Source organism: Capricornis sumatraensis, chromosome X (genome assembly GCF_032405125.1).
Source record: "Capricornis sumatraensis isolate serow.1 chromosome X, serow.2, whole genome shotgun sequence".
Lineage (NCBI taxonomy): Eukaryota > Metazoa > Chordata > Mammalia > Artiodactyla > Bovidae > Capricornis > Capricornis sumatraensis.
Window position 1 is genome coordinate 80,883,227 of NC_091092.1, and position 23,171 is coordinate 80,906,397.

The 23,171-nt window shown below is 52.0% G+C and overlaps 1 protein-coding gene across 3 annotated transcripts in view; it reads right to left on the reverse strand.

Annotated features, from left to right (window-relative positions):
* Positions 1-1,785: 1,785 nt before the first annotated feature.
* Positions 1,786-23,171, reverse strand: part of STARD8 (StAR related lipid transfer domain containing 8) — a 33,131-nt gene continuing 11,745 nt past the window's right edge. The window contains exons 2-14 of one of the 3 annotated variants that reach the window (XM_068962833.1): positions 16,121-16,192; positions 13,946-14,027; positions 12,898-12,961; positions 10,108-11,510; positions 9,246-9,419; positions 7,208-7,367; positions 6,563-6,761; positions 5,972-6,182; positions 5,313-5,427; positions 4,808-5,032; positions 3,605-3,822; positions 3,328-3,504; positions 1,786-3,184 (exon numbers count right to left, since the gene is read on the reverse strand). In XM_068962833.1, the coding sequence (XP_068818934.1) occupies positions 3,067-3,184; positions 3,328-3,504; positions 3,605-3,822; positions 4,808-5,032; positions 5,313-5,427; positions 5,972-6,182; positions 6,563-6,761; positions 7,208-7,367; positions 9,246-9,419; positions 10,108-11,510; positions 12,898-12,954 (3,057 nt within the window). In that variant the 5' untranslated portion in view covers positions 12,955-12,961; positions 13,946-14,027; positions 16,121-16,192 and the 3' untranslated portion in view covers positions 1,786-3,066. The remainder of the gene's footprint in view (positions 3,185-3,327; positions 3,505-3,604; positions 3,823-4,807; positions 5,033-5,312; positions 5,428-5,971; positions 6,183-6,562; positions 6,762-7,207; positions 7,368-9,245; positions 9,420-10,107; positions 11,511-12,897; positions 12,962-13,945; positions 14,028-16,120; positions 16,193-23,171) is intronic. The other 2 variants (XM_068962834.1, XM_068962835.1) reach the window with 2 other exon arrangements.

Consider the following 23,171-nt stretch of genomic DNA (forward strand, 5'->3'; position numbering starts at 1 on the left):
TGAAGATAAAAATTCTCTGGCAACAGGGAAAGGCCAACTCAAGGTGGATCAAGATATAAGACTGAGGGTTACAAATGGCCATGGGTGGTGCCTGCCATGTGTGGGAGTGGCCTGGGTGACCCTCATCATCATGACATCTACTCCCATGTCTATAAGCTATGGCAGTCCATTCACAGACTGCATGGTGGGCCAGGCAGAGATGCAGGGTTGGAGGAATGGAAGCCTGTGCTTTACGCAGGGGAATAACACTAAAGACCAGAGAAGCTCCCCTGCTTGGTACTACCTCTCTCAGAAAGACAAACATGGAGGAGCCACACCAGGCAACTGGTCCAGGGCCTGAGTCCAGAGCTGAAAAGACTAGGAGAATTCTCTGGCCCTTCTAAGAGCCTCCTCTGTAACCCTTTTCTGCCTCCTAGTGGCCATCACCTGGGAGGTCAATTTCATGCCACCCATGAACAGCATGCTCAACCTCATTCTCTGTTACCATCACCATGGCCTCCTTCCATGACCAAGTGGGGCAGCACTGTGCCAGAAGGTCCCCTAGCTGCCTGCCTGGAAAACTACTGGTTTGGGCTTCACACCAGTGTGGCTTAACACCAGAGCTGCTTGAGTTATCTCCTATCCTACCATCATACATAGGTTGCCTTCATTGTTTTCCCAAAGTCAAGGGGCTAACAGGCCCTCTCCTCCACTCTCTTCCAGGTCTAGCCAAGACCCCCAGGCAGCAGCAGTGAGGAAAGTTCAATGACATGTATGTATGGCTGAACCCAGAAGAGATTGGAAGAAGGTGACAGAGAAAGGGACTTGACAAGTACCCTGATCTGTTCAGGTGGGGAAGAGGTACAGACTGGAATGGGCCATGCTGAACAGTTACCAAGTCAGACTTGTGACGAGGTGATCACTGGACAGTTACCAAGTCAGACTTGTGACGAAGTGATCACTGGCCTGTTTGGCCCAAGAGGAAGCTGAGGTTCTGAGAGAGAGACAGAGAGAGAGAGACAGAAAGAGAGTGAGCAGGATTTGTTTTCTCCAGGCTGCTCGACAGTACTCAAAGGGTACAAATAGACTGGTTGGAAAGCCTATACTCTCTCCAGCTGCCCCTCAGAGCTTGGGAATTTTATGGCTACAGCAATGTGACCAAAAAAGTGCTTCCTACAGAAGTCAATATGAGGAGGCCTCTCTTTGCTGGTCACTGGAGCCAAATCAGGGGCTGCCCTGAGGCACTGAGACATGTCCTGTGGGTAGAACAGGGTCCCCACGCTTCCTGAGACTGGGTCATACTCTTTATCCATCAGCTTGAGCTGTATGCAACAGAGGAAGAAAGGACAGCATAGCCAAAGGCATCGTTCCATAGGGCTATCATTAGTATGCATGAAGTCATGCTTGGGAGCTGCTCAGATAGGGGACCTGGTCAAGTCAGGGAATAGGGTTTGTGGCTTCTACTGAAGCCCTGGCTTCTTGGAATCCTACCTCCCCCCAGCCCCAATCAACTCCCAAAGAGAAAGACTGAGGCCTTTCCCCATTTCTCCTGTGGCCTCCCCTGGTGTCCTGTGTTAATGTTCACAACATCTGAACCTGAGGTTGAACTGAACCTGCATCGTAACTTGTCCCTTGTCCCTGGCCAATCATCTCCACAAAGACAACCACACAGATAGAGTGCATCTCTAGGAATGCTTTATTGTTGCACTGGGGGGTATCACATGGACTGTGCTCTCCACCTCCCCTGTTGCATCTTAAGTGCCCTGCCCCCTGAGGCTTGCTAGACCTCTGCCCCGACCCACAAATTATGGTACACTCATGATAGAATATGTGTGTGTATATATATAGATAGATAGATGTGTCTGTATAATATATATATATATTTATCTATATGTACATAAACATTTTTAATATTGATAAAATACTGACTGTACAGTATTTATAGGTACAAATAAAATAGGTTTAAACATTACAACTGGTTGGCTGGAACCCATCCCACTCCTGTTTATTCAGCCAAAAATAACAAAGCACCAGTTGGTGTTTGGCATTTGACTTTGCATGTGAACCAACACGACTGGTAGGTGGGATAGGTCAGGTTTGGATCAAGTCCCAGTGGGCTGAGGTGACACTAAGCCCTTCCATCTGATGGGCTGGCTGCTTGAACCAGGGGCCAGGTCTCTGCTGGAGGAAGGGGCTGTCATATCAGCCTGCTACCACAGGCAAGAAGAGCAGAAAAAGTGATACAAACACAGATAGTGTCTCCTCGCCACCACCTGCTTTTATTCAGCCTGTGCAGTGTCTGTTTACTCACTAGCCATGGCAGTGCATGGCCAATGGCTACATGGGACCCTAGAGAGTAGCAGATAAAGTATGGAGCCCAAGTCAGGGGAGACTGGTTCATTGGTCTCTTGAGATCTGATAAAGGAAGGTTCTCCCCACTCTCACATCCCAAGCTATCCCAAATCGTCATATCACCCACTGGGACCCATCATTGCCCCCTCCTTAAATCAGCCTCGTAAAAATCAGCATCTTATTTACACAAATCAAACAGCTCATGGTGGTTGGGGCTGTGCTGTGCTCTGCCCCTGTGCCTGTCCACTCCAGTTCAATTTCTCTGCAAAAGCCAGTTCAGGATCAATGCTGGGCCCAAAGGCAAGACCAGAACCTCCTGTCCAACCTCAGAAGGACACTAGCAGCAAACAGGATGACTTAACCTCTTGGAATAGCAGAGAGCTGGGGCTCTCTGCCTCCTCAGCCCACAGGCAGGAGAGCTGAGAAGACTTTAGACTGACTGGTCGCTCCATGGACCCAGAGGGCAGTAGCTGTCTTCCTGCTCTAAAAACGACTCCTTTCTCTCAGAAGGGCAGAACACAGATTCAGGGGTGGAGGTGGAATGGAGACCAGACACTGAAATTCTCTTTTACTCCCTTGTGCATATGGAGGAACTTCAGGAAGTAAGGAGGACTGCATGGCCTTGCCTCTACCCTTAGGAGCAGCATCCATCTGGGGGCTCTCTGCTCTCATCCCCCCATCACTGCCTTCGTGCCAGGGGGCCAAGGCAGTGGCACTCTGGGATCAGGCTGAGGCTCACAACTTTGTCTCAGGGCCAGCTGCCTGCATGGTCGGGAAGGAATCCCGGATCTTTGCCACCTCCATGGCGCACAGGTGTCCGAAGACTTTGTTGTACCAGTCAGGAGAACGGCCCCTGAGGAGGTAGAAGCAGGAAGGCATGAGTTGTGGGTTCTCCCCTTGAGCCCCTACCAGGGACAAGGAAGACAGGACTTGCCTCCTAGGATCAGGGGCATGGGGCGGGGTGGGGGGGACACCAGGGCTGAGGGGGCTTTGTACCTGAGGTCAGCACGGCAGATGTGAGTGAGTCGGGAACGGCCCAGGCCACAGGGTTCCATGAGGTACTGGGATGTGAGCATCAGAGCCCGCACCCCCGACTCTGGCACAGGCTGCTCAGGATCCAGGGACTGAGACATGAGGAGGCAACCCCCACGGGGCAGGTCAGAGCGCCACATCCTGTGGGGAAGGGATGCACACATTCAGCTTCCTGGCACTGGTTTCCTCCCCACCTCCCCAGTCCCCCAAGCACAGAAGAGTGACAGCTCAAGCCCCTCACCGGAGCACCACAAAGTCGCGGCAGGGATGGGGTGCCATGCTGTCAGTGACATAGTGGTACAGCTCCACACCCGGCATCAGGGCTTCCAACACCTGGGCCCGCAGAAGATCCTCATCCCAGAGGGCCCTCTCCCGCAGGACACGGTGTAGCACCACGGCTGGAGGGGCTGCCACTTCTGTGGATGCCTTCCACACACGCAGTGGGTGCCCGTCTGGCGCCTGTGAGCAACAAGAGTGGGGACAGGGGCAGCTGTCAGGCCTGGAGAACTCCTACTCCACCCCTGGGCACCGGCCTGCCCTCACTCCAGCCCCCAACAAGGGAAGGCTGCAGGGCTACTCCGCTAACCCCAGCCAGATCCAGACAGACCAGCCCTATGTTTCCTGTCCTCTTTCTCCTTTCCAGATTTCTGCTCCTCTGCCTGCTCAAGAGCACAAAAAGATGACAGGACACATATTCTCCAAGGCCTACTAGGCTCTACCAAGCAATGGGCATAGTACTTAGAATTTCTGGAACCGAAGATGATGGTCATCCTCAATGAACTCCCCCACCTAGCATGGAAAGCAGAGCACGTCCAAAGCAACAAAAGCTGCCACTCCTGGTGTCTTTTGCATGTGCCAGGCCCTGTACAAGCCTCTTACCCTGATCCTGTGAGGGGGTTTTTACTATGACCATGGCAAACCTCGGACTTGTGGCCTTACTTATAATCAGAATTGGAGAAGGAACATGGCTCATGTCAAGAAGGACAGAGAGAAGTAACCTCCAGCCTGGGGCATGACTGGAGCCTTTGAACGGAGGAGGGGGCATATCAAGTTAGGGCTGAAAATGGCTGGGGAAATATAATGCTTGGGGCAGGTCTGTCCTGGCAGAAGAACAGCAGCGGTAAGAAGCACAAAGGTGGAAATGTAAGGAGCTCAGCATGACTGCGGTGCAGGGAGGGATGGGAGTGAGGCTCTAAAAGTCATGACCTGTCTGGAGCAGGCCTTCAGGAAGGTAATGCCAGCAGGTGCTCCCTAAGACAGAGCCCTGGTCTCGTTTGCTTCTCACTTTCTTATGGTGCTTGCTCTGCTGCCTGCCATTCTCCATTCTCCATGCAGAAGCACAATGAGAGGCGGGGCAGCTCCTTCCCTGAGGATCCTTACACACAGCCTGTGCTCTGCTCCTCTCCCCTGGTTCCATGGCCAGCCTGGGCAGCAAGGTCCTCACCTTCTTGCAAGCCAGCTCCGTGTGCTGGGGCCCTGGCATGCTCATCCAGCCCTTGAAGCGCTCAGCAGCATTGTGCAGCAGCTCCTGGATGCTCTCTTCCATATAGAGGCTCAGGCTTACACCAGCAGCCCGGGCCTGCCGCAGTTCAGCCAGGGCTGGGCCCGGAGGGCTGAGTTCAGCCGCACTGTAGGAGCCACACAGTTGCAGCACCATGTCTTGAGGCACCTGGGAGGGCATACACAGACTGGGTTGGGGGCCATGGGGAGTGGCAGAGGGTCAGGGACCTCCAGTTCTAGAGCCTGTGGGGTCTGCCAGGTTCACTTTAAGGGAGCAGAGGTCTGGCTGCTGCGGGTGGTAGATGAAAAACTGCAGGGGAAGAGCTAAAAGTAGGAGATTGAGGTGCATGTGGTCAAGATCGGCCCTAACCCTGATTTAGGGTGCAGAGGTCAGGTATGTTGGTTCTACTGGGTCTGGGAAGTAGGCACCATGGCCTAGAGTGACTCACCTGGAAAAGTTTCTTGCAGTCGCTGATCATGTATGATAAGCCCTGGGTGGCAGCCATGTTCTCACTCAAGTCCCTAGGGCCTGGCCGGCCAACTAGGCTGCGTTTGTTCTTGATCCTGGAGGGAAGGGCCAGGAAGAGAGGATGGCACAAGGGCACAAGACAAGCTCCCCAGAAGCCCACTTGCCAGTCCTGAACACAAAACTATCTGTTGCCCTTTCCATGGAGAAGGCAATGGCACCCCACTCCAGTACTCTTGCCTAGAAAATCCCATGGATGGAGGAGCCTGGTGGGCTGCAGTCCATGGGGTCGCCGAGAGTTGGACATGACTCAGTGACTTCACTTTCACTTTTCACTTTCATGAATTGGAGAAGGAAATGGCAACCCACTCCAGTGTTCTTGCCTGGAGAATCCCAGGGACGGCGGAGCCTGGTGGGCTGCCATCTATGGGGTTGCACAGAGTCGGACACGACTGAAGCGCCTTAGCAGCAGCAGCAGTAGGCCTTTCCAAGCCCCTGCTTCACAGCATCCAACTAGCCCCAGGCCCCTGAAGAGTCAGACTGACCCCTTGTGGTGATGCCTGGGAACTGCCATGCCAGCCAACCAGGGCCAAAAAGCCAATGAGCCCCAAACCCTCCCTGCCATGCCCTGCCCTGTTTCACCTGGGTGAGGGGTTATCCTTCTTGGAGACGTTGAGGTGGAAGATAGAAGGTGCCAGGCACACTGCCAAGTTACCGGCTGTCATCTGGTTCTCCTCAGCAGAGGCAATGTCACTTAGGAAATAGAGCAGGGTCTGTAGTACCTCTCGGTTCTCATCAGGGAGCAGCAAGGTGGCGGCTTGTGTGGCTGCCAACCACTGATCCTTGGGGAGGACTGTGAGGAAGGCATGACAGAAGGGCTTCCTTATTCCCCAAGAGCCTCTGCATTCCGGGAATGCAGAAGGCACAGCAGTCCCAAAGTGAAATTGGTGAGGGGGAAGGTGGACTCTGGGTGCTAGATCAAGCCCAGCTCTATGTGAAGTGTACCCTTGTGGAAGTCCCTGCCTTTCTTCAGGGCCTCAGTCTATCCTTCCATATAAAGGGTTTGGGGAATAGAATGTGGTCTTTAACAACCTTATAACTCGGCATAGAAAATCTTTCACTGAGCTCATGGGCATGCCTATACTTGCCTCCACAAGGTTTATCTTCCACAAACCCTAGGATTCAGGAAGGCTGAGAACCTGGCAAGTTACTGGGGATAGGTGGGTGACTCACGCTGGTAGATCTGCAGGAAAGTAGTAGTAAGCTTGCTGGTGAAGATGGGCTCGGGCAGGTCCCGGAAATACTGCTTCAGTAAGTCAGCCACATCATAGGCTGACTGGCCGTCATAGCAGACATTGTCAGGGGAGGTCTCATTCATTTGACGCAGGTTCTGGATCCTGGACTTCACCCCAGACTTGCGGAAGATGCCCACCTGGCCCATGGAGGGGAGGCAAGGAGACTGTGAGGCCAGCCATAGACTGGGTGTCAGGAGTGTAGGCCACCCCAGAGACCCCCAAGCCTGCAAGCTTCCTGCTAGGCAGGGTAGGAGAGAAGTGGAAAAACCAAAGAGATGGGTTTTTATAGCTTTGGGTCCAAGGAGAGGGATGGCCTTAGGGGAATGAATAGGAAAACAAGGTCCTAGGCTAAGGTAGGCTCCTGGTAGATGGGGGCTACTGCACTTGGGTGAGAAAAAGCTGGCACAGAGCCAGGTGAAAGGGAACTTGAGTCCATCCTTCTTTGGCCTTCATGAGTATAGGAAGTCTCTGTTGGGCCAGCCTGACCCAGGTGGAAGGCCAGAGTGGCTCCCCTCCCCCAATCCCTCAACCTTGGACTTCTTTCCCATTGCCATCTCTCCTCATGCTCCCTGGAAGGCCTCACCTGGTCCAGGCACTGGCTACGCAGGTAGCGCATGGCTTGCTGAATGCTCTGGGGCAGTGGCTGGCCTGTGCGCTGGACATGAATGAGGGGTGGCACCCCAAATACCTGCTGGCCCCGGTAGTCAGGTGTCTTGTTCCTCTTCATGAACTTGGGGACTGACCTATTCAAGGGAGAGACAAAAGATCAGGAATGGAGACAGGGTAGGCCCAGACACAGCTTGGAGACTGTCTCTAGTCTTGGGGACTCAGGTGGGATAAGAAATATGTCATCTGCCCAGAGTCAACATTCACTGAGCACCCACTCTAGGCCCAGTCCTAGGGAGTCCCAGAGGAACACAGGGAGCTCTCAGTCTGGTCAAGGAGATGACTGCATTGACAGGCAGTGACAATACACATGGCCAGAAGTGAGCCAAGAACTTAAGGAAGACCCACAAGGGAGGGTAACTGTACCTAGTGGGTCAGGGAAGGCTTCAGAGGGAAGGTAGAAATTCAGCCAGTTCTTGAGGGATAGGTAGGCTTTGTCCCAGGGGAGAAATGGGGAAAAAAGATATTCCAGGCAGAGAGAAGAGCATGGCCAAAGGTAAAGAGGCAGGAACCAGATTCTACATTCAGAGAAGGCTGACTGGTCTACTGGCCTGAATGGTGCTGTTGTTTGGGTGTGGTAGAGTAAAGACCCTGACAGATGAGGCGGGGTTGAAATGTGAAAGGATCATGATGGGAAGGAAACTGGACCTTATTCTTTGAGGAGGGTTTTGTCAGGAAAATGACCACCAAAGCTGCATTTCAGGATAATCTCCTTGGTGGTAGCATGGAAATTGAGATAGAAGAGGTATAGCTGGGGGGCCTGGGGTTCCCCTTCACCCCCTCCTCATTCATGGCACACACTCATGTAAATCCCACGTGCATCTCGCACAGACATACATAAGGCACCCGGAATGGCTAACAAACATACGAAAAGATGCTCAACATCACTCATTATCAGAGAAATGCAAATCAAAACCACAGTGAGGTACCATTTCACGCCAGTCAGAATGGCTGCGATCCAAAAGTCTACAAGCAATAAATGCTGGAGAGGGTGTGGAGAAAAGGGAACCCTCCTACACTGTTGGTGGGAATGCAAACTAGTACAGCCACTATGGAGAACAGTGTGGAAATTCCTTAAAAAACTGGAAATAGAACTGCCTTATGACCCAGCAATCCCACTGCTGGGCATACACACCGAGGAAACCAGAATTGAAAGAGACACGTGTACCCCAATGTTCATCGCAGCACTGTTTATAATAGCCAGGACATGGAAGCAACCTAGATGTCCATCAGCAGACGAATGGATAAGAAAGCTGTGGTACATATACACAATGGAGTGTTACTCAGCCATTAGAAAGAATATATTTGAATCAGTTCTAATGAGGTGGATGAAACTGGAGCCTATTATACAGAGTGAAGTAAGCCAGAAAGAAGAACACCAATACATACTAATGTATATATGTAGAATTTAGAAAGATGGTAACGATAACCCTGTATACGAGACAGCAAAAGAGACACAGATGTATAGAACAGTCTTTTGGACTCTGTGGGAGAAGGCAAAGGTGGGATGATTTGGGAGAATGGCATTGAAACATGTAAATTATCACATGTGAAATGAATCACCAGTCCAGGTTTGACGCATGATACAGGGTGCTCGGGGCTGGTGCACTGGGATGACCCAGAGGGATAGGATGGGGAGGGAGGTGGGAGGGGGGTTCAGGATGGGGAACACATGTACACCCATGGTGGATTCATGTCAATGTATGGCAAAACCAATACAATATTGTAAAGTAAACAAATAAAAAAAACTGAGATTAAAAAAAAAAAATAAGGCACCTGGAGTCATGCTGGCCTCTCCAGTTTCCCAGCACATCCCACTGGTCCACTGACATAGGGGCTCTGCCTGCCTGACCCACTTTCTGAGGGTGACCCTCCCAGGACCCTGGAGTGGGGCAGGGAGGGATCTAAGACCTGGATAAGCAGCTCAGTGGCCATTCTGGCCCAGGAGGACTCACCAGACCCAGCCCTGTTTGTGGGGGATGGTGTACTTCTCCATGAAAGTGGTGAGCCGCAGCAGTGAGCCCTTGTGCAGGAGGTGTATCTGGCTGGCAAACTGCCGGTTGATCTCCAGCGACTCCGAGTTGAGGCTGGGCCGGTGAGAGTTCTGAAAGCTGTGCCAACGGAGCTTCCTAGTGAGGGGCGAGGGGGTAGAGAAGGCTGGAGGAGCAGCTTTCAGCAAACCTTAGGAAAAGTTGTGTTCTTCTGGTCCTTTTCCTCCCCCCACCAAAGAAAAAATATACAAAGAGATGGGACCACTGTCAGCACTGCTGCGGGGCTCCATGGTGGAGGAAGCTTAGATTTCCAGGGCTGCCCAAAGGCAAAGATGTTGTCAGGGAGGGTGGTACAGAGATCAGGCCCATCTAGTGCCAGCAAACAGTATGAGCCCCTCTTCCATTCAAGACTGCAGGGGAGGGGCTGTTCTGAAAGACCCAGAATAGTGAAGCTGGGGATCAGAGACCATCTCCTGCAATGCCCTTGATTTACACATGGGCTACCCAAAACCCAAAAGGAGCTACAGTTTGCACAGGCCATAGCAGAGGCAGGTCCTAAAGCTTACATTCTAGGTTTCCTGAGTCCTGTACTTTCTTTTTCTCTTCTGGGACTGACTGCTGGCAGGCAATCACTCAGCCCCTAGGAACTTTCCCCTGCGCCTTGTGACTAAAAAATTGGCCTTAGGAAAGGGGGATATGGAGAGCGGATAAGGAAGGGAGGGGAGAAAAGGGGTAGGGAAGAGATGAGAGGAGGAGGAGGGAAAGGGAGAAGGGAGAAAGAGAGAGACAACAGAAGCCCTGCCCCACCCTTACCCTGAACTCCCACCTGCAGGGTCTGGTAAGTGAGGCCCCGACACCTGAATCTCGTCGCTCACGGGATACTGATGTCTGGAGTCCAGTCGGGGACCCTGTAGCCTCAGCCTCGTTCATGGAGTTCCCGCTACTATCCAGCTCACTGGAGGAGGCCACAGTGTCGGAAACGTGTCCTTCTTCCACAGACAGGCTGGAGGAAGAGGTTGGTTCCCCCCCTGAATGTGTCTCCTCCTCATGATCCTGGGCAAAGCCCAGGGCCCCAGTCTCTGACTGTGCCAGGAACTCAGTCTTGGCAGGGGTCTGAGGCTGAGCCAGGACTCCAAGTTGCACATCCACGTGGCCCAGGGCTAGGGACTCCCTGAGGGCTGGAGCCTCTCCCTGGGTCCGAGCCTCACTGGTCTGGCCTTCCACTCCATCGGTGGCTATTTCTACTGTTGAAGTGGCCTCCTCCTCTACTTCGTCCTCCTCTTCTTCTTCCTTATCTCGAGGCCCCAGGTCTGGGTACATGGCCTGAGACCAGAGCTCTACCCGCTGCTGCAACCCCCACACGTGCTGGAGGATGTCATCCAGGTGAGTGTAGCTGTCCCCACCTTCCTCCTCCTCCTCTTCAGCCTCAGCCCCAGCCAGTACAGGCTCAGCTGGATACAGCTCCGGCATGTTGTCATAGATGCTGGCGTGGCTGCCTGTGGAGCCACAGGAGCCCCGGCGCCCTTCACAGCCCCAGTGCCTACCTGGCTGCCAACCTGCCAGGCGGTGTCCATCCTCTGGGCACAGGCTCTCAATGGACAAGGAGCGAGGGAATGTGCCTGGTTTGTGGTCTCTGGGCACATGCACCAGGCAATCACCCTGGTGTGCCCGCGGAGGACGCTGGAACATGGCCTCAGGCCAGGCCTCCCAGGCCCTCTGAGTCTCAGAGCCACTGCCACTGGCTGAAGTGGCCGCCTGGTTCTTGGCCCGATAGAGGAAGCCATGGCGACTTCGGAAAGAGAAGGCTTTGGTAACCTTTTCTGAGGTGACTGAGCTGTGCTCCAGATCTGCTTGCCGGCCTCCACCCTTTTCCTTCCGCCTCAGAGACTCAAGGTGCTTGAGGAAGCTCTGGGAACGGTGCTTCTTGGTTTTGTCCTGGGGGCCCTCCTGGCCCCGAGTGGGGCTGAGGAAGGGCCAGTGACTTGGGCTGGAAGAATGGCCTAGCAAGGGCAGATCCGCTGGCTTAGGTGGTAGGCTCACGGTGATGGCAGGCAGGGAGGTGGCACTAAGCTCAGTGAGGACGCCCTCACAGCTAGAGGTCACTGGCAGGCCAGGGCTTGGCGGGGCCAACAAGTCAGAGGACCCCATGTGAGACCACTGCTTACTTTCTCGCTCAAAGGTCCAGTGGTTGCTGATGGTACAGTGCTCTTCCTCCTCTGAGTCTTCATTCTGAGAAGGGCATCACAGGGTAGGGTCACAGGTAGCCAGTCCACAAGCCCTTTCTTGGGCTCCACTCTCTGCCTCCAAACTCTTTGGGGACTTGGGGGCAAAGGGCCCTGCTCTCTGACTGAGAACACATCCTCAGAGTGGGAGGCACTGCTCTGCACTCTGGGAGTGCCAGAAGAAGCCAGGAGTCATGGAGAAAGCCTGGATGGAGGGTAGTGGTCATCTGATCAATCAAATCCCTACCCATTTTACACACAGGGAAACCCAAACAAATGAGAAGCTGCTTGCCCAAGGTCATACAATGTCACAGGAAGATCCTTTGGAGAAGGACATGGCAACCCACTCCAGTATTCTTGCCTGGAGAATCCCATGGACAGAGGAGCCTGAAGGGGTTATAGTCCACGGGGTTGCAAAGAGTCAAACATGACTGAGGGACTAACAATTTCACTTTCAAGTGAGTGACACAGCCGGGCTGGAATCCAAGCATCCCGACATCTTGTCCTCAGCAGCCTCCCAGTGAGTCTTGAGGCTACAGTCTTAGATAAGAATCCCAGAATGCCAGAGCTAGAAAGGATATTTTACATTTTCTAGTTTTCTACTTTGCAAAGTGGGGAAGCTGAGGACTAGAGAGGGGAAGAGGTTTGTCCAAAGTCACTGAAAAGTCAGTGCAGAGCTGGGGCTAGGAGCCCAAGGTCTCCTGTTTCCCTGGCGACTTGTTGACGGCAGGCCTCTGGTGGAAAAAGCTCCAGAGAAAAACCCATAAAGTCTGACCCCAGGGAAGGATAGGTTCATTTCCCCACCTTCCAGGGCTACATGCAGACCCAGAGCTATCTTAGTTTCTGCAAGCCCAGACTAGCAGAGTCAGAAAGGTTTTTGGAGGGTATTAATGCTGCCCTCAATTCATTGTAGAGCTGGAGAAAATGAGGCTTAGTGTGGTAAGACTTCATGAAGTGAGATTGGACATCCTGACTTCTAAGATCTTCTAAGAGCATATAGGCCATGATTTTCCATCACATTATTCTGTCTCTGCCCCTAAGTCAAGGAGTTTTTGCCATCACAGAGAAGGCATGTAGGCAGATGGACTTCCCTGAGGGATGGCCATCACTAGGTCAAGTTATTAGAAAATCCAGGAGGGAGTGGTGGGCTGATAAGGCTGAGTGATGCTATGGGTCAGGGTACTTTTTCTCATACCCCAACTTCGAGACCAGGCTAGCGGAAACCCAGCAGCTTCATAAAGCCCCCTACATCCTACTCCCAGGCTGGAGCAAGGCAACACCCTGGACAGCCCAGACTCCTAGGACACTGGAACTAGTTTTATAAGTGGTTTGTGTATGTCCTGGGTTCCCCATGGTGCCACAAGACCACAGATCCTATTCTTGCCCTAACTCACCTGCTTGCATTGAAAATGAACCTCCAGTTTCATCGAGGCACAACTGTTCAAGGTCATCAGCCTCCTGCAAATAATACAAAGCAGGGTTCACCCAAGGGTCACAAGCCACTGAGCCTGCAGGGACTAGCCTAGACACTAGGAAGATGCCGTCCACTGCTTCACGTGCTCAAGACATCAAAACATCTCCCAAGTCCCCGTGTTCATGAAGGTTTCAGTGCTAGACATGATGCTTTAGATATCATGGGCTCTTGTCTTCTAGGAACTTACAGATGTGAGACAAAAAATAAAAACAACCACTACAGAGATGGGACACATTCAAGAACAGAGCAGACAGAAGGCACAGAGGGCACACAGAGGGTGGGACGAGCAACTTTCCTGAAGGCAGGGGGGTGCAGTCAGAGAGAAGTCTTTCTGGAGAACAGAAATGGGATTTGGATCGACAGAGAGACAAAGACTCCTATCCCAGTCTTCAACCAAAGCCTGTGACAAGGTAGAGAGGGAAATGGTCAGTAAACAGATCAGTGCATGTGTGAGGGGAGGACTGAGACTGATAAGGCTGGTCAGAGCCATGTTGCAAAAGGCCTCAGGTGTCGTGCTAAAAAAGCTTTAGACTTCTTTCTGCAGATGGCGACATATTTCAAGCAGAGGAGCACTCACTGGGAAGCTGACTCTGGTGGCTCTTGTGGGGTTGGATCAGAGCAAGGATGGGAATGCAGAGATGGAAGGCAGGAAGGCCAGTTAGAAGGATGGATCCAAGAAGTCGTAGTTTGGCCTCAAAAAGTAGAGGGGGACGAATTAGAGGAGTGTTTGGAGGCTCTAACTGAAGGGGAAAAAAAGGCCCAAGACCTTGGCTTTCTAGTGCCTGGGGGTGGGCGGTGAGGATATCACAGGCACAGAGACAGAGGGAAGAGTGAAGAGCAGGAGAGCAGCAGATGCGCTTTGTTAATAGGCAGGTTACTCTGTCGGGGGGGCAAGGATGGCTTTTTTCCCATAAGGAAGCCCCAAGCCAGGCCCATGACCTCCCAGGCCTAGCCCTTAGCCCCCCTACCTGCACAGGGCCCCCAAAGAGTCCTCGTCCAGAAAACTGTGGTCCTTCTTCACAGAGCCAATATCCACAGGAAACAAACCTTCTGTATGGCAGAGAAAAGCAGAGATGAGTCGAGAACAGCAGGTTAGAAACTCAGTGCCAGGGACCCTGCAGTGAGAAGAAGGGGGCCCAGGCAGCAGGGAGCTAGGCAGGTGAGAGCTAAGGAGGAGAAGAAAGGCTGCAGTGAAGCAGGGACCCAGGGAGCTCACGGTTGGCCACAGAGGGAAGATCAAGGAGAAGACAGAAAGGTCGAGCTGGACAAGAGGACCCATCAGTCAGTGAGGCAGGTCCATGCGGGAGGCTGCGCAAGACAGGGAACCTCCTCTCTGGCCCAAGGTGAACCAGGGGCACCAGGGAAAGAACAAGGACACTGTGCAGTCAAACAATAGCTCCCTTTCCCTTCTGCTCAGAGCAAGAGCACCTGCTCCCTGGGGTTTGAGAAGGGAAAAGGGAAGAGCAAGGAGTGGAGGAAGAGAGAATACCTGCAAAATCTCACACCTCTCTGCCTACTGGTAAAACAAGCCCATGGACTCATTTACTAATGTTAATTGAACACCAACTTTCTGCTAGGCACTGGGGACACAACAGCGAATGAGACAAAAACGATCCAAGCTTTCATGGAGTTTGCGCTCTCACAGGGGCAACAGATGGTGAACAGTATGTGAGAGAAACAAACTATGCTGTTACAAATGCTAGCAAAGACATGAGCCAGGGTGACAGGGTAAAGAGAGGCCTTACTAAGGCAGTAACTTCTGAGCTGAGCCCTGAAGAGCAAGAAGGGGCCCAACTGGGCAAAGAGTCTGGGAAAAGGTCTCCAGCAGGACCAAAACTAAGGCTCCAAGGAGGGCGAGAGTCTGGTGTGAGCAAGTGGTAGAAAGAAGCCCAGAGAGTAGTGAGCAAAGTGGAGAGAAGCACGTGGAAGCTGGGTGATGCACTTTTGTCGGCCAGGACAAAGCATTGCCGCTCACTTCATTTTGGGTGTGCCATGAAGCCCACGGAGGAGTGAGTGACAGAGTGGAGTGAGGTGTACTGTGGTCAGGCCTGCACTCCCTGGGTCACTCTAGCTGCTGAAAATCAGAGTAGCGGACGGAGTGTAGAAAGGAGGCTGCAGCACTAGGCTGGGCAAGCAGGTCACACTAATGTGACAAGTAAGGTGGTATGAAGTGGATCGATTCAAGATATAGTCTGGAGGGAGCAGGGTCTTGCTGAAGGGTTAGATACAGGCACAAAGGAAAAGAGAACCAGAGGATGATGCCGGGATGTGGGGCTTAAGTGGTGGTGGCGCCATCAGGTGGTAACATCTGAGACGTCTGTCAGACAGCTGAGCAGAGATACTGAATTGAGAGTTGAAGAGATGGATCTGGAGTTTGGGCCTAAGGTCTGGACAGAGAGACATTGGGGAGTCATCAGAATATACATGGTGCTCAGAAAAGGATCTCCTCAGAGATAAATGTCCAGAGAGAAGAAGGGCTAGGACAGAGCCCCGGGACACTCTAACAATGAGGAGCAGTTAGAAGAAGCTGAGCCGGCGAAGGAGACTGACAGTGGCTGCCAGAAAGCCGGGAGAAGAGGGCAGTCCAGGAGCTGGAGTGGCCAACTGCACTGAATGCTACTGAGAGATTAAGTCAGGTCTGAGAAGGGACCTCTGAATTTAACCACATGCAGGTCCCTGGTGAACTTGACAAGGACTGTTTTGTTAGCGAGGTGGGGATGAAGCGAAGGTAGAAATGGGGATGTGGGAAGAATGGAAACAGCAAGTATGAATAACCCTAGAGAAAAACAGAAAAATGAAGGAAAGCAGAGAAATAAGGCCACTGGGAAGGGAGGTGAAAGCAGGGCTTCCAGAGTGCACCCTCCATGTTACGTCTACATAAATACCGTCCTTGGGAGCTGTGCAGTGCAGCGGGCCTGCTTGAGACAAGGCACTTTAACATATGGGAGACCCCAGAACTTGTGAGAGCTGATGAGCAGGCAGGAGAAAAGACAGGACAGAGGTTGTAACTATGGGAGCAGGCCAGGATAAACAGCTTCTTGTATGGTGGGAGAAAAAAAATCTTATGGGTCCCATGTTCCAACTGAAAAATGGAGGGATAAGGCAACTCGGGTTGGGCAGGGGGAACCACTGAGTGACCTTACCTTCAAAAAGCTGAGCATACTTAGGGAATCCTGTTGCTCGGAGCCACCTGCATGCTTTTTTGGCCTCAGCTTCTAAAACAGATGAGAGGAAGAGAGACAGGCAGAGGAAGAAGGTTAGCAGGTGCTGGAGGCAAGCCACCCTGGGTATGCACCGTTGAACCTCCAGCAGGGAGGTACCTAAAGCTCTGGTGACCTGGAAATGACAACAGAAGCACAAAGGGGCTAGCACATTCACTCCATGTCACAGCTAGGATTTCCTCTCTGCTCCCTAAACCCAACTCCCTGGATGTGGCGGGACACCTCTCTCACACTGCATTCTCTGCCCAAGAACAGGACCACCACCAGCAACAACTCCAAGGAACATCTGGGGTCAAGGAATACTTCAGGGGAAGAAACCACCACTGTGTCCTCATCCACTCCTTCCTCCACCACCGGGGAGGCACCCCCTTCCACAGCTCAGGTCCAGCTAGGCATACAAAATGTTCAACAGCGTTATTCTGTTTTCCATCATCATACCTAATATTCCCCAGCATTCTGATAACAAATCTCATTTAACACACACCATAAGCTGTGCGGATTTTAATATGCTCAATTTACACATATCCAAACAGGTTCAGAAAGGAAGGACTCATCTATAAGTCTCACACAATAAGGCAGTAGTGCAGAGGCCAGTGTCCAAGCTCAGTGTGCTTCCTGCTCAAGGTTCCGACCCCTTCTAACAAAGCAGCTCTTCCTCCCCCATCACCAAGGTCCAGGTGAGGATGCCTCCATCCCCACGGGGCTTCCCTGGACTGCTCCAGCCCTCCCCCATGGCTTGGCCTCTTTGTGGCACAACAGCTGACTGTCCAGCTGACAGTGCTGGCTTATGGGAGTCTTGGAGGGCAATGGCTCGGTTAGCCTCTCAATTCTTCCCTGGGAGTGCCTAGCACAGGGTGGGGCACCCCTGCTAGCCTCAGTGGAGACTTGCAGGTGGACTAAAGCCACAGCGGAGGCCCTCCTGGCCATGGCAGGCTGAGTATCTGCAGCAGAACCCTGGGACTGCCCAGTTCCCCACCCATGGTGCCAGGGAGCAGTGGGGCTGGGACCATAGGAGCTGTCATTGATGTTGGGGCCACAGAGAGGCTGCTGCCTCTGCAGAGCTGCTCTGCCCATGGATTCCTGCCCCCACATTTCTTCCACTTCCTTACAGACTATAACCAGGAGCCTCCAAGGAGACTGGCGAGGATTTTCCAAGACAGGAAGAGCTCTCTCCCCAGTGCTCTCCCACAGGGAAATCCAAGATGAGATTCTGGCAGCCAGGAATCATAAGGTAAAGGACACAAATGTATTTCAGAGATGCTAGGTGGGTAGACAAGGGAAGGAAGAATGCGGGAAGGTGGAAGTCGGTCGGAAAAAGATAGGCTCCCCAAGGGTCACTAATGAGGAGTTGTTGCACAGAAGAAAAGGCTCTGCAGCCTCTGGAGCCCCTGAGGGCTTAATGGGCCAACAGGGCAAGGGTAGGGATGAACATTCTGCATTTCTGAGAGCGTGTGCATTGGTTGCTGCCGTCCCAGTATCTGTCTCCGCAAGTAACTGTAGCCAAGTTTGCTCATGTCCGTGATCCACATAGATCAGTGTGGGACCGTGCACCTGGATGCACTCCCCCTCAGGCACCTCAGTCTGTACCCACACCTGCATCTGTGTGCACACGTGTTTTACATCACCATAACCTTCTAACCTACGACAGAGATCTAGGAATCACGAGGACCTCTGAGAAGCACTGCAAAGTGTTTGCTCCCACAGAGCCCAGCTAGCAGTACCTCAGCCCCTCTGGCAGGGGGCAATGCTAGACCAGAAAAGGATCTGGATCTCCAGGTCAGTGGTGATTTGGGGACACAGTGAGAACAGCCCTAAGGAACTTCACTCCAGCCCAGGCCACATTTGACGGACATGGTTTTGCTGGTAGGACAGCTGAGTCAGCTGCCACAGCCACTTCCCTGTTTCTTGCTCCTACCGCCCCCCGCCCCCGGGAAAAGGCCACCCCAGGCAGGGGGACCACCCTTCAGGATCAGGTCTGCATGTCAGGAACACACACTCGAAGACCATTGTAGCCCCTGGTCACTCATGGCTAGAGGGAGAACAAGGAGGAGGCAGCAGAGGGAGACGCATCCGGATGCCCTTCCTGAGCCTGGAGGAGGTGGAAGACTGCAGAAATGAAGTCCTGATCTACACATCTGCACCTTTCACCTGAGTCACAAGGGCCCGTGGGAGAGGGGAAGGCTGCCCACGCCCCCAGTGCTTGACAGTAGCCCTGGCCAGGGTTGGTGGGAAGGGTACCAGCTCACTCAGGTGGGTGCCAAGGCTTTTCATTCATACATAGAGCCCTCCGTGCTGTGCTGTGCTTAGTCGCTCAGTCTCATCCGACTCTTTGTGATCCCATGGACTGTAGCCCGCCAGGCTCCTCTGTACATGGGGATTCTCCAGGCAAGAATACTAGAGTGGGTTGCCATTCTCTTGGGGGTCTTCCCAACCCTGGGATCGAACCCAGGTCTTCCAACATTGGGAAGCCCAAGAATACTGGAGTGGGTAGCCTAGCCCTTCTCCAGAGGATCTTCCTGACCAGGAATTGAACCAGGGTCTCCTGCATTGCAGTCAGATTCTTTACCAGTTGAGCTACCAGGGAAGCCCTTAGAGGCCTCTAGCTTCCTGCTATTCAAAGTGTGATCATTGGATTAGTGGCATCGGCTTCACCTTGGAACTTGTTAGAAAGGCAGAATCCCAGACTTTCTGAAACAGAATCTACATTTAAGTAAGTCCTTGAGTGATCTGCATGCACATTAGAGTTTGGGAAGCACTGGCACAAATTAGCTAGCTCAGGGATTTTCACCCGTGGACGTACATTAGAATCAACTAGGAAGCTTTGTAAAAATACCAATCCCTGGGAGCCCCACCCCCAGAGGCTGGTTTAATTGATCTGTGGTAAGACTCTCCAAATCAGTATTTTTTAAAAGCTACAGTATAGACATACTGAAAACGGCCCAAGGGACTTTACCAAATCACACAGAATTAAGTGTCACAACTGAAATTGCTACCATCTTTTAATTCCATGTCCTGTGCTCTTTCCATTGCATTATGGCACTTGCCTTCAGACGCCACATAAACAAAGGGCTTAGATTCAAAGGAACCAACTCCAGGTCCCCAAACTTTTTTCTGCCCTTCTGATCTAGTGGGGTGACAAGTCTGAGTTCAAATCCTGGTCAGTCACTTGCTCTCTGACTAAGCAGTCTGACTAGCTAATTCTCTAACTTTGGGCAAGTTGTTTAACCTCTCTATGACTCAGTATTCTTTTCTGTAAAATGACAAAAATAGAATCCCCCACTAATAGCTACTGAGAACATTAAATAAAATACCAGGGATAAAAACCACTGGCACATTGTACCGAGCATTCAGCAGAGAGTTCCTACCCAACACTGACAGAAGGGTCCCAAGGAAAAAGAGAAAATGGGAGAAAAAGACCCAATGAGTATTCTTTTCTGGCCTGGATAATGGCTGCATCTGTATCTCTGTCAGAATTAGAACTAGATGGCTCAAGGAAGTGAAAGTAGGAGGCAGAATTATCAAAGAGGCCACAATAATTCCAAAAGACAAAGCAGCCAAGGAGTTGGAAGCAGGGTCTGAATGAATCCTCAGCAGCACCTCCTGGCAGGAATCTAAAGAATGTAATGGCTTATTACCTGGCAGGATGTCAGGGACTTTGGCTCCTGACAATAGACCACCTCACAGAGGCTTGAGAGGCCCTGAGGCTCCCTCCCAGATGGAGTGGTCAGGGACTTTTGTCTTAGTGATTAAGGGCTGAGCTAAGGTGCTTTGCTTTGTCCTTCCCACCAATTCTAGCCTGTCCAGGCTGGGGCCAGGAGTGACCACCCATCCCCAGTAGTCAGTCTCCCTGGGGCTGGGGCCCAGGGAGCCCAGACCAAGGATTGTCTTATGTGCCTGGCAGGAAGAGTGACACTGGGCAGGCTGAGACGAGTGATGGAGGAATGTCTGTGGCCCCTGGTCCTGCCTGTGTCCAGATGCGCAAATTCCAACAGTTTTAACTACTACGTTCTGCAGGCCATTTTGCTGGCCAAGACTAGGGTAATATGCCAGGACAGGTCAGGGACAGCATCCGACTGGCACAAGCTGGATTCCACTAAGATTTAAGCTGAGATTCCCTGGGGAGGGGCCCAGTCGATCCCCTCAAGGGTTGGGGGAGAGGACATACTAGAATGCTCCAGAGTCAATCATGCCTCAGTCTCCCAGAGGGAATGACAAAGAAGAAATAGCTGAGCAGCAGTGTACTGTCTCAGGGGTAAATGACAGTATCTACACCTACACTTCCACAGGCCACATCCAGGGAGCCTCTTAGCACGGCACATTTTTCTATACAGAGAAGGATACAATGAAGAGAAAAGCAGGGCTTCTGTTTTAGAGAAACTCTACATGAACAAGGGAAGAGTTTATATACTTAGGAAAAAGGCAGCACTATTTCCCACTGAGGAAATACAATAACACCCAAAGATGATAACTGAGTTGGAGAAAAAGCTTTGTCCAATCAAGCTGACTCTCCCACTTGCTGCCTAAATCATATGCAACTTGCTTTACTCTCTAAGCTTTGGTTTCCAAATCTACAATTTGGGGACTAACAACTTTACTGCCTGCCTCTGAGGTTACTGTGTGTATCTGGCTGGGTTCTGTCTGATTTGAGAGGTTGTATGAAAGTTATCATCAGAGAGGGCTGCTTTTATTAAGACAACTTGAACTTTGTATCCACAGAGTCTTTAAAGTTGAGTTCAGATTGTGTCCTAGGTATAAAGAAGTGAGAAAGTGAGCTAGGAGAAGAAAAGACAATTTAGCAACTAAGGTGCCAGAGCTCAGGTCTCATCCAGCCACTCTCTTCACTCGCCAGTCACCCCTCTTCACACCACTGTCGGGGAACTCAAGCCCTTTATGCCTTTGGTTACCCTGTGGGCTGTGAGATAGCTGCTGCCCAAGTCCTGGTTCAGCCTGCTCCCTTCCAACCCAAAATCTGGCTCAGGCCTCAGGACTGGGCAACATCCAGGGCCTAGGACAAGAAAGGGGTAGATGTCACAGAGGGCCAGATCAAAGTGTTCTTGTTACTACCAGAGCAGTCCCCTCTTGATTTGGGCTACACATTATAATCTGGGGAACTTGAAAATGCCAGTGCCAGGACCCAATTAAATCATGACCAATTAAATCAGACTCTCTGGGGATATAATTAGTTTTGTTTTGTTTTTGAGATCTCTCCAGGTGATTTGAAAGCACACCGATCGAGAACTGCTACCCAAAACAGACATAACCTGATAAAAAGCCACAGCATAGGTCTTCAGGAAGATTCTATTGAGAGGCTACACTCAGGCGTGTTCTCATCACTGGCTCATGCTCTCTTTGGGGCCAGCGAACAGTGATGGGAATGCATGTGATAGACATCTGCGGGTGTCTGTGAAGGCAATTTATTCAGTTAGCTGACTTATTCCATGAGGCAGCTTTCAACAAACTTGGTTTCATTTCTTTTACTTAGCTGCCTATTTGGAAGGGCATCTCCCTCATGGCCCTCAATGCAGGATGAGTGATAGTCAGTCATGTCTGACTCTTTGCGACCCTATAGACTGTAGCCCACCAGGTTCCTTTATCCATGAAATTCTCCAGGCAAGAATACTGGAGTGGGCTGCCATTTCCTTCTCCAGGGTGAACACAGGATGGGTATCTCCAAAACAAGGTTTGTTTCAGCATGGTGTCTCCTACCTCCAGTGAGCCTAAGGGAAAGAGCCAATGTTCAGAGGGGTGAAGAAAGCCCTGGGAAGCTGCTGTCTATGTGACAACCCAAGTTCCCAGGTATCTATGTGACGACTCAAGTTTCCAGGGTGGAGTCTGTGAAGCCAAGCTTGTTGCCAAGGTAGGCAGAGGGGCCATCGACCACTCGTCTTGCTGTTGCACCTGGGAAATGCCAAGTCCTGGCAAAGAGCTTCTCAGATCATTTCTCTTGGTTGATGCAGCTCTCAGTTCTTCTGCCTACCCCTACTCCTAGAGAGGGACCTCCCTTGAGGAGGTGGTGGCCTTCTAGTAGAGGGCTCGGATCTCAGCTGACCCCAAGTGCTCGTGACCTGCTCCTTCCACTCTCCCGTAAGATTATACTAATGGGCTTTGGCCATGAGAAATGTGTCCACTCAGCCCCGAGGCAGTACTTCATTTGAATTTGCACAAAGGGTCTGTGGGATTTGTTCTGACCCTAGCAAAGGTGCTGCAACAGGTGACCACCCAGATATGCACCTCTCTCTCTGGGAGACTGATGGAGAAGGGCCTTCACAAGGGCCAAGACTAAGAGTTGTCGCGGACGCCGGGACTGTCAAGACTTCCCCTCCTGACCTTGCAGTGGACATGCCGGGGTCTACCATGCTCTGTCCACTGGGAGGTCAGGTGTACCAGTTGTCTCTCCTGCTCTTAGCTGGAATCACAACTCTAACTAGGTTCTTCCAGGGGAGGGGGAAAGGGAGACTGAGACCAAAATAGCTCTTATCCTACATTCCAACCGTTGCAGGAGGGGTGCCACAGCAAGGACTGCTGATGTCAAGCGGCCGAGCTTGATAGTGCTAGACACTGACTGGCCTCTGGTGGCTGGGCAGAACTTGGGGCCCCTGCTGCACCTGTTCGGATGTGAGCCCTGGTTTGGGTGGCAACAAAATGAAGCCACGAAATCTACTTGCTGGCCAGTGGCAGGTTCACAGGTGTGGCCCTCCTTCTCTAACACTCCATGTCCATGCCATGGCCACGGGGCCACAAGGATTCTCAACCAGAGACAATTTAACCCCTCACCCATCACAGGAGACCTTGGGCAATGTTGGGAGACATTTTTGGTCATCACAACTGGGGAACGATGCTGCTAGTATCTACTGAGTAGAGGCCAGGGATGCTACTAAACATCCTATAATGCACAGGATGCCTCCCATAATAAAAGAAAGCTTGACTCCAGACCTGAAGTGTAAGAGACCAGGAACAGCAGCTTCCTTCCACC